This window comes from Molothrus ater, chromosome 12, assembly GCF_012460135.2.
Source record: "Molothrus ater isolate BHLD 08-10-18 breed brown headed cowbird chromosome 12, BPBGC_Mater_1.1, whole genome shotgun sequence".
Classification (NCBI taxonomy): Eukaryota; Metazoa; Chordata; class Aves; order Passeriformes; family Icteridae; genus Molothrus; species Molothrus ater.
Window position 1 is genome coordinate 13,722,869 of NC_050489.2, and position 11,258 is coordinate 13,734,126.

At 44.3% G+C, this 11,258-nt stretch overlaps 1 protein-coding gene across 1 annotated transcript; it reads left to right on the forward strand.

The window, feature by feature from the left end:
• The first annotated feature begins 1,294 nt into the window (after positions 1-1,294).
• PNP (purine nucleoside phosphorylase) lies at positions 1,295-10,896 on the forward strand. The gene is made up of 6 exons (XM_054516186.1): positions 1,295-1,317; positions 4,612-4,781; positions 5,499-5,602; positions 6,845-7,020; positions 9,578-9,768; positions 10,679-10,896. The coding sequence occupies exons 1-6, from the start codon at positions 1,295-1,297 to the stop codon at positions 10,894-10,896; spliced, it is 882 nt and encodes a 293-aa protein (XP_054372161.1).
• Positions 10,897-11,258: the final 362 nt, after the last annotated feature.

Below are 11,258 nucleotides of genomic sequence, written 5' to 3' on the forward strand. Positions count from 1 at the left end.
TGGATTTTTAAATTCTGCTGGTTGTTGCAGATTCCCAGCCTGTGCTGGCATTGCTGGGTTTCTGCTTTCCAGCATGAAGTATATCTTTCTCTAAAAATGCCCTGTTTTTTTCTTGGTGCAGTTATTACCTTATTTGATTTTGAAGTTCTCAGAGACACTTTTCTGGGGCAACAATGGTCTGTTTGATGCAAGGTCTTCAAGATCAAAAAGGAAAGAGGAATATAAGAAATAAGAAATCCAAGACCTGAAATGAGTGCTGCCCAGTTTTCTGAATTTTTGTTAATGTCTGGATGATTTGTCTAAGAATTACCAAGTTCTAACTGAGGTTCTGTCCCTGCTTGGGATATTTATAAATTATACCCCCATGTGTCCTTTTTGGATTTATTAAGCTGTGAATGCATATTGTAGATGTGGCCTTTCAGCTAGGGCATGCAAGGTCTCTACTCATCATTGCTTTTCTTGAATTTTTTTGGCATTCAATTGTCTTGGAAACATCTCTGGCTCTGTAAAATGTGGTTCACATCAGTTGTTGGGATCAAACACCGATGCACAAACAGATTCATATGAGAGGGTTGTTTTTATATTTGTTTTCATACACAGCAAAGCTAAAATTAAAGGGACAGATGGTGGGGTGTCTGTTGTCTTTCCTGTGTCTCCCATACTCTGCTGAACGGAGGTTTAGCATATCTCAAAGAAGTATTTCCTGCTGGGAAGGGTAAGACAATTAGATACGAACAAAAAACCCTGAGGGGAGCTACTGGGTCATCATCCCTGGATGCCATGAAAGAATGGGAGGGCAATGATGTGAGATGTGGAAAGGTCTGGTGTCAGTGGTAGGTGCTACAGTTCATCTCACAGAGTCTGCACACTGCCAGGGGTTTGAATTGCACAGGAGCAGGTGACTCCAGCTGGTTCCCAGGTGATGTAAGAGGTGCAAATCCAGGCAGATCCCTTGTCAGCCGCTGAAAAGTTGTGTGTGTGTGAAATTTCTAGGCTTAATCTGCATTACAGTGTGTGTGTGCATGCGTGTAAGCTTTCTGCAGAGCTCTAGAGCATGTGTGTCATGTGGGGTGAGGCCAGAAAAGCAGATGTCCTGACCATGCCCCTCCTACTCGGGGATTAGAGATGCTCAGGGGACAGCAGAGAGAAGCTGGGACACACTTCCCTGACTCACTGCCAGAGACAGCAGCAGCTTCTGCAGGTTCAATAGGCCTCTGCTCTTTGGTCAAATAAAACTCTGCAGCTCCATTTCCAGCAGCCATCCCCTTCTTTTGGTTAACCAGAGAGGAGGAGGATGGCCTATGCTGACGAAGACAGGTAAGGTGCTGTGAAATAGGGGATGCACGGACATCCAAGCTGGATGGGGCTAACAAAATTACATCTCTTTTCTTCACCTTGTTTCCTTTCTACTGAGCACTCAATAAATGTCAGACAAAGGCTGCTCAGAAGTAAACATCTTATTACTGGAGAGCAATCTGGCCATCTGCCTGTGCAGGTGCTGGTATTATGAAATATGGCAGCGCGTAGGTGACCTTGGGAGAGGTTATGGGCCAGAAGAGCAAATATCTCCTGTGGAGAGGCACAGACTGTGAATACTTATGGCCATGTGCCCCCAGACATAATGCTTTAGCTGTTTATTGGGATATGTCTGCTTTTTTGCATAGATTTGCTTTCAGCCAACTTAGAAGCAAATAGGAGCGGGTTTTTTTTTTCATGCCATAAAAGATCTGTCACCGGTGACAGTCCTGTGTTTTGCAACAGATGTGTTTCTCCAGTGGATGACAGCAATCACAATAAAGAGGATTGTGTTTTCAGCTGATCCTGTGATTTAATCCAAAGCGATGCTACCGAGCACTATTATTAGGTGTGCATTGTTAGAGCAGCTAGAGGGGCCTTTGTGCTCCATGTATTAATTCAAGCTGTCAAAAAGCTTGCACAGGCCTTGTGCTCTGCCAGTTCCAGGCTGAACACTCTGCTGGGTGACCCATGGGTCAAACTCCCCCTTTGCTCCTGCTGAGCAGGTATCTCCCTTGCATTCAGAAATTATCAGTGCTTGCCAGTCCCTTTGATGTCATCCGGAAGGTTTCTGAAAGCAAAATACTGCAAGCAGATTAATTTTGGCATCACTGTGCTCTCAGCACTGGGGACAGCTCTGATGTGCCCAAAGCCTTTGGGAAGGACAGGGCTCTGCCAGGCCCCTGTGCACTTGCTGGAGCTTCTTTCAGGCAAGGAAACATATGCAGCACTGGAGATTTACTTCTCTGGTTAAGAAGTATTTTAATATCTTCTGTTTAAAAGGGAAAAAAGTCCTCTGTAACCTGGCATAGCTCAGTCAGTCCTGATGTCTTCAGCAGACATTGAATGGGTTCCATCCCACATTCCTAAAATTTCTGAGGATATAGGAATAATATCCATTCTCTAATGTTATTTTGCAATGACTTATGCTCTTCAAAAAAATGAAAAACTGAAACAAGGTCATAAGGAAGAGCAGATCCTGGTGACCTTGTTCTTTTCTCATGCCTGCCACAGGTATGTCAAAACCTTGGGCATTACATATAAATTCTCTTGGTTCCCTTGAATTTCTAAACAAGGATTACAGTTATTCAACAGAGAAATTGGGGGGAATTGTTCATTAATGTATGTAAAGCACTTTTAAAGCTTTTGTCTGGGAGCAAGTGATAACGTAGTCAACTGTAGTCTTTATTAATGTCATTTTCACAGCTCCTGCTTATTTCAGGAGCTCATGATGCACTTAGAAAATTCAGTATGTGATGGTAAATAACTCTCTCATTTCCAACTTTTCCTTTGAAAAGTACTTCAGCTAAGTATGACTCTTCTTTTTAATCTATGTGTATGGAAGTTATTTCTTCCCATTGAATTGCAAGTTTACGACATTTTTGGGTATTTTTGACATCACAGTTTGTAACTGGGACTGTAAGTTTGAGGTATCTTATGCTGGATAGGACTCAGAGTAGTAACTAGACAGTTAAGAGGCTAAATGCTCACAGAAAGCACCTGTGCAGTAACTACTGACCCTGTCAGTATAAAGAAAGAAAAAGCATAGAATTGAGAACCTTTGTTTCAATGTCTGGTACTTTAGTTGGAGGAACCAGTTGTACACAGTCAAATCCTCTTAGTGGCCTGAGACCTCCTGGAGTGAGGAGCACCTCACCTCTGAAAGCTTTTCTGTCTGTCCTCTAAGACTGCTGAGAGCAGCATCACAGCATTACTAGGGTTTACACTTCTGGAAAAAAGAGACATGACAAAGAATCAAAAGAAACATTCCTGGATAGATAGTGACTGCTCATCAGAACCTCCAGTCAATTTTACGTCACCCGCACCCTCACAGTATCTGATTTTCTCACCTCTCAATAATCAGATCAACTTTTCTTACAGAGGACTCCTGCCCCTGCCTGTGGGTTTACTCCAGGACCCAGTCCTCTACCATGTACAATCATTAATTCTACTCATCAATGGTAATGATTGAGTTGCTTCCAAGAACAGCTATTAGTACTCCTGCTTTTGAGGATACTTTCCAATCACTTGATACTGACTTTCAGAAAGTCTCTGCATTGTCCTATTGAAAACAGGATTATAGGATTATTTTGCTATTGATTGTGTTTCAAAACTGTGATTAAGGCATCTGAATACTGGGCCAAGAGTATTCAAAGTTAAAAGTTGAACTCTTCTCCTTTCCCATGAGAGAGATGTACAACAGGCACTGTAATGCCAACTTCTATCCCACCTTCAGGCAATGGGGCTCCCTGCTGGATTAGACTTTTTTTAACCAAGGTATTTGCTGAGTCCCCCTCTTGAATCACATTAAGCTCTGGAGCCCAAATTCCTGGTTCTCACTTGTTTTGATGGAGACTGATGTCATTGGGCCTCTTGGCTATGTCTGGGCTGCAGGTGTGATCCCATGCCCACTCTGTGGGAGAGAAGAGGCTGAGTAAGATCTCCATGTTTATCCTTCTGTACTGAAGGCACGAGGTATCGAGAGGGTGGGTGTCTGACATGCGGTACCAGCCTAGATGGAAGTGGTGGGAGCTGATGGCACTCAACACTTACAGAGATTGGCTTCTCCATCTCTGCAGATGATGCTTGATCCATGTCTCAGAAGTTCACCTGAATCTTTACCTACTGCAGATGACAGTGTCTACTCCTTCATCAGCACAGCATTCCAGCTGCGTTGTTCAGGTGTCTTCAGAACTCCACACATTTGTATTTCCCCATCACAGGCTGGACATCCCCATGCACACTCATATAGGTTGGAATTTCTCAGTCTAATTGTGCTTTTCCCTTTCTTCAGGAACTCAGGAGAGACCAGAGCCCATCAGAAGCAGGAGTGGTTATGCCTTGTGACATTTCTGTGAGCTCGGTATCATTAGCCATTCTTCATCTACAGAATGAAACCAGCCAAGAGAATTCAAATGATTTCCCTGTAGTCAGGGGTAAAATACATGAGATTAAACGTGATGCATCTTCAATAATAGCAGTGAAGCTTCTATTATTATTGTCTTAATGAAATTTCTTTTTCCCTGCACCTTTTATCCTTTGAAGCTTGTTCTTTGAATGGGCTAACAGTCTCCCTGGCCTGTTCTCCTCCTGCAGAAACAGCTATGAGGTGTGCAAGGAAGCAGCAGACTGGCTGCGTGCCCGTGCTGCCCGGCGGCCCAGGATCGCCATCGTCTGCGGCTCTGGGCTGGGAGCTCTGGCTGATGTGTTGGACAGCAGGACAGTCTTCCTGTACGAGGACATCCCTCACTTCCCACGGAGCTCAGGTGAACACAACTCAGGCCATCAGCACCCTACCCACCAGCAGCCTGCAGCAGAGCCTCACACAGGGATCACTCAAGTTGGCAAACCAGTCCCACGCTGGTGATATGTGTGTTCACAGTAAAAAAACATAAATATCATAGCACAGATATAGGGATTTGTAGCCACAATTCTCTTTACAGAGAAAAGCAAAGCACAATTTGCCAAGAATTTCTTCTGGAAAAGGCAGCAAGAAAACCTCAGAGAAGAAGGGAAAACAATTCTTATCTCTGCTTGCTGTTCCTGTTGTTTTGCACCTGTGGAATGAGTTATGGAGATTGTTTACCCAAAGTGATTTGTCAGTTAGATTCTGCTGAAGATTGTTTTGCTTCCTTGGCCAATTGGAAAAAGCTGCGTCCTGACTGTTGGGAGACAGTCACAAGTATTCTTTAGTATTCTTTAGTATTCTTTAGTATAATATAATTATAGCATAGTTGTAATGTAATATAGTATAATTTTAATAAAGCAAGTGTTCAGCATTCCAAAGCCTTAGAGTCAGATGCCAGTATTTCCTTCATTCGGGGGCCCTACTTTTCAATAGGCATTTCTTTATTTATTTGATTTCCAGCTCCTGCTTTTGCAGTGCTTGGCCCTGCAGTAAAACAAAATCATCAACTAACAAATCCCTCTAAAGTCAAATTCCTTGAGACCTGTACCTAAAATGCCACTTTGTTAATTTCCAGTGTCAGGGCATGTTGGCAGATTGGTGTTTGGGGAGCTGAATGGACAGCCCTGCGTGTGCATGCAGGGACGTTTCCACTCCTATGAAGGCTACTCTCTCAGCATGGTGAGTTCTCCTTAAGGAAAATATTTACCATGGGAAGAGGTATTGTAAAAGCTGCAGAAGTGGCTGCTTGCCTTGCTATCTAGCTGCAGGATGTTAGCTCTTGCAATGAACTTACAGTGCTCTTGAAATGAGTCTTTCTTAGATTTCAGATCTGTCCCCAAAAAATAAAATTGGGAGATCAAACCAACAGTTGGCTTCTGCTGAGTGAAGGTGATGCTGCACAGCCACACAAATTGGCTGACCCTGCTACTCTCACAGAGGGAAATAGTTTATCATATAAGGCAGATTAATTTACATGTTTTAACTTAGTCAGTTTAATCATGATTTAAATCAGCAATGAGAAAACTTCGATAAGAATAATCTATTTTAATCTTCTATTGCATTTATATCGTTTGCAGCTTTTTTTTTTTTTTCCTAGAAAAATTCCCAGGCTACTGCAAGCTGCTATAACCTCCCAGCTAACATACTGGAATGTGTGAAGATTTATGTTACCTACCATGCACATATGTACTTTTCTGCTAGAAAACAACAATAATATTTATTTATTGGCTCTTTTTTTAATTGGATAGCTCTGTGATTGTCCTTTTTTGCATTGAGGTTATTTGCATTTGGATATAAACTGTAATTTTTGGCACCACCCAACTTCTTAAAGAAAACCAGCTATTTTAAAACCACTCAATACAAAGTTAGCTTTATCAAGACGTATTTGTCTCTTAAAATTAACTTACTTCTTGAAGAAATGGTGCCCATTACTAGGAAATATTTTGCTCACAGTAGCATTTGATTGATAGCAGGTATCATCCAAATTCCTGACTCCTCAAAATCAAACTTAATTTTTTTTTCTCCAGCTCCCAACTGTTCCTTAGCTTTGGATTACTCTCCAAGTCCATGTGCATAAGTAGTTACTTCAATCAGCACAGTGGCTTGATCTCTGCATGACCTTGGCAGTGAGCAAAAACTATCTGCATGTTCTTCCTGTACCACCTTTATTTGACCTTAGTGCAACTGTGGGAAGTGTGGTCTTGGATTTTAACGCAAGATTTTGTTTCATTGCAAGATTATGTTTAATTTGTTTAAAAAGCATTAACATTCTATTTAAATGAGAGGAATGTTTAAAATTGCAGAAGGTTGTTTTGTCTCCATATGTAGACTCTTTGCATCCACAAATTGTGATATTACAAATGCAGCAGCAGTGGCTGCTGACTGTGATACTCATTGCACACTTGCTTTTGGTTCTTGTAGGTCACCTTTCCCATCAGGGTGTTCTTTCTCCTGGGGGTGGAGATCTTGATTGTCACTAATGCTGCTGGAGGACTGAATCCCCACTTCCAAGTGGGGGACATCATGTTCATAAGGGATCACATCAGCTTGTTTGGCCTGGGAGGGCAGAATCCCCTGCGTGGACCAAACGATGAGCGGTAAGAAGGCATCAGCTCTGTTGTTACCAATTAATCCTTTCTTCCTTCAGCCATGGGCTGGGACTGCCAGTTGTGCCTACTGACAAATATTTACTGAGAGGCAGAGTTTGGCTCCAGGTAACCACAAGGGAAGGGTTAGAGCAGTAGCTGTATGTGGCCACCTGCCCTGCCTTCCCTTGGCTGTTGCTTACTTGTACAAGCCTACAAGGAGCTTACACACAAACCCCCAGAAGGTTTTGTTTTGTACCTGTAGGCTTCTGATCCTTCTCCTGACATGACCAGCTGTACCATCTGATGAAGACACCCACTGCTCTTCTTCTTATCAGCCCCTCTCTCTGCTGGTTCCTCTTAACTGAGCAAACAGTGAACTGTGCTGTCCCCAGCCTGGGTTTATCAACAGCCATTTCTGGTGTGATGGAATGGGTACAGCAGAGGCCAGGCAGTAAATGGAGGGCAGAGCAAAGATGAAACCTCTAAATTTCCTGATCACCACTGCTGTATCCAGGTCTCCAAACTGGAGTGCCTTTGTATTCACTGAAGGCATTGCTCTGATGAGAGGTGGTCTCAGAGACCTTGAGATCTACAAGAGCCACCTGCTGCTGGCCGAGCTGGGAAGTCAGGTTTCCTGTACTGGCTGTGTAGCAGAATCTTCACCTTGAGAGTGCAGAGAGGAGCTTCTAACATATCTTCATCCCTGAACAGCAGTTGCCACCAGATTTGGATTTGCTTTGAGCAGGATGCTGGACTATATGACTGCAAGGTCCCTTCCAAAATGAATTTATGATCCCAAAATCCTTCCAAGACACCATCAGACTGGTAAGGTGGAAGGCCCATCGTGAAAAATGGACATGTTTGCAGGGCAGGCATCTGGATTGTCCTCAGATCTTTCCAGAGAGAAAGTTCTGCTGAGAGTAAGGTGCCCTGCCTGGCTTTCAGTTAGTTCCTCCCTGATGTAACAGCAGACCTGGCTTTTGCTTCTGAAAGAATCTGAAAGGTGCTGGCAGCTGCCTCAGGAGAAATAATCACTGTGCTGCGATTCCATGGCAAGAGGACAGTACCCATCTGAAGTGGAACATCTTTACATTTTTGTAGGTATTGCCGTGGGTTGGAAGAAAGTGATCAAAAGCAGAGAAGCTACATGGAGTGTTTAAAGCTCTCTGGGCTTGCATAATTGCTCTGGAGCAGGAGGAGAAACTCCAATCAAACAACTGCATCTGGACAGTGTTCAAAGGCAGCATAGCTGCCTCATTGCCTCCCCATAGCAGCTTCTTGGTGAAGACTGCAGTGCTCTGGGAGGTGACTTCTGTACTGCTGACCAAGGCATCAAAATGAGCAAAAGGTCTTAATGAATCAGGTTTCAAAGTATTGCAGAGATTTAGCTGAGCAAACTCCTAAAATCCTGTCCAGCTGAGCTACCAGGAAGGATTTATCTAAGCACAACAGAGCAAAACTAGAGGCAATGAAGTGATGTGGAAATAATATTTTTTTAATAAATTAGAGATTGGGCTTCTGCATTGCTGGCCATCCTTCAGAAAAGAGAAGCAATTTTCATGGTGATGAATACTTATTACCTTAGACCAGAAGGGGAAGTTTGTTTTTATTTATATAATATCTAGTGTTTATAAAAACAAAATAAGCCACCTACTGCCCTAAGCATTCAGCTGGAAGAACATGTAAACAAGCAGAAGCTTTAATAGCATAAATGAGGGATCTGGTCCACTCCTACTGATCTGCGTCGGTGAACATGGCTGGGAATTTATTTTCCAGGTTTCCTCAGTGGCAGCATAACAATCTTTGCCATCTACTCCTGCAGGATTCACTCCAGCAGGATTCACTCCAGCAGGAGCAGGGTTGAGCTGCTATTTTAAGACCAAAAGCAAGAGACCCAGTCTTGAAGCAGAAAGCTACCTAAAATATGGCCTGGAGCTCCAAGATGTAAAGTAGCTGCCTGCTCTGATGGGCCTTAAATGTAGGGACTGATGCTCCATCAGGCCAGGCTCAAACCTCCATCCAAGGACAGCCTGAGGGACTCTGTGCCTCAGAGCAGCAACTGTCTGGTGGGGAATGTTTAAAAGACATCATGAGCAGTTACTGGAGAGAGAATGAACTGGCCATCAGTGCTCTCTAGAGACAGGAGCCCTTGAAAGACCATTCCAGAAGGGTTCCTGCAGAAGGGAGGTAGTGCCAAACCTTCCAACAGCCATAAGCTCTATGTGCTGACAGTCTTGCATGACTAGATCTAGCAGGAATGTCATACCCAGGTAGGTGCCCCATTCCTGTAAACATTTAAGGTCAGGTGGGACAGGACTCAGAGCAACCTGTTCTAGCTGAAGATGTTCCTGCTCACTGCATGGGTTTTGATGAGATGGCTTTGGAGGTCCCTTCCAACCATGATTGATGGCAGAATTACCTGATGATAAGAGTGGAATGAGAGAGATTGCATCCATGGCAGGTCTGCCCTTAACACTTCCTTTTTCTCTAAAGAATGACCATCGCTGGACTCTGATGGAGAGAGCAGAAGCACAATCACACAGCTGTATCCTTTACTGCCTTTCAGGTTCGGAGTGAGGTTTCCCTGCATGTCAGATGCTTATGAACAAGATCTGCTCAGCCTGGCCATGGAGAGTGCACAGGAGCTGGGCTTCCTGAGCTTCACCAGGGAAGGAGTGTACTGCCTGCAGGCTGGGCCCAGCTACGAGACCATCGCCGAGTGCCGCCTGCTGCAGGCGCTGGGAGCTGATGCTGTGGGTGAGCTGCCAGGCTGGGCTGCCAGGGCTCTTTGAGGACATGGATTGAACAGTTAATTCTGCTCAAGGCTGACTTGCTTCAGTCTTTGACTCTCTAAGTCTCCTGGGGCTGCAGAAATGAACTCTGTGTATTTCTGCTTCATTCTGCAGTGGCTTGGGAGGATCTGCACAAAGTCCCTGTGCTTACAGCTGAGCAGGACAGGGATCCCAGCACAATTTGTGTTTATTTCCCAAACACAAAATTTCTCATGCTCAGATGGCTCCATTTCAGGAGGACTGAGTGGGGCTCAATAAAAATGAAGTCTTTTTCTAGTATTTTTCTTCTAATTCTGACATTGTAAAGATTTTCACTGTGCTTTTTCTCTACAAACCAGCCTTCCTTATGAGTCTTGTTTAGGGATGGTAATCATGGATACCTTCCCAAAAGTGTAAAAGAAAACTAAGTGCCACGATCCATATGATTCCTCCAGCTATGATTCCTTCCATGACCCCTAGCTCATGGAAGTCTGTATATTAACACCTGCAGATTCATTGTCTGTGAGGAAAGGAGCTCAGCTCCCCTCAAAGCATTTTTATTTGCAATAGTTTTTTTTAGCCAAGGAAGAGCCAAATGACACAGCACATCAGTACTTCCTTAGCAAGTCTGCAAGCAGTCTGACACATCTTGAGGAGGGAGCTGTGGCACAAGGATCAAATGCAGGAGGTTCATTGTGCTGAGCAGAGTTGTAACTGTAGTCTGCAGCTATTTGAGCCTTGTACATATCACAGCCTTTAACTATTACAGAGTTCAGACACAGAGCTGGGGGGAATGAGACAAGGGCATGTGCTTAGAGGTAGGATGGTGCAGCCTTAGAGAGATCTTGTTTTGGTGTAAATCCTGACTCATTCTGGTCCTTTCTCTCCTCCTGTAGGCATGAGCACTGTCCCAGAGGTAATTGTAGCCAGGCATTGTGGCCTCCGAGTCCTTGGGATCTCCCTCATCACCAACAAAGCAGTGATGAGCTACAGCAGCCAGGAGAAAGCCAACCACGAGGAAGTGCTGCGCATCTCGGTGCTCCGCGCTGAAGCCCTGCAGAAACTCATCTCACACCTCCTTGGGAAGCTGGGGGAAAGCACAAACTCTCTATGACCTCCAGCAACTAATCCTTCATAGCATAACGTGTGTGAACACTACCAAGTGTTGGGGGAGATCTGTTGATGGGACTGTCCCTTTCTCTCTGGATTTTCAATTCACCTTTTGATCTTTGTGCTTTATCTGATCAGGTGCAGAGCTTCACTTTGAATTTTATCAGGATGATCCCCTCATTAATAGCCAGTGACAAAAACAGCTTACTGGCACTTCAACACATTCCCAAACCCCCGTGTCAGCAGAGCCCCAGAGACTGTCACCTCCAGCTGTCTCTCTTGGGACACCCTCCTGCCCCAAGTCTCTGCTCCCCATTGCACATAAGCAGGTCAAGAGTTGGTCAGGGGGCTTGGTGCGTCCTGGGC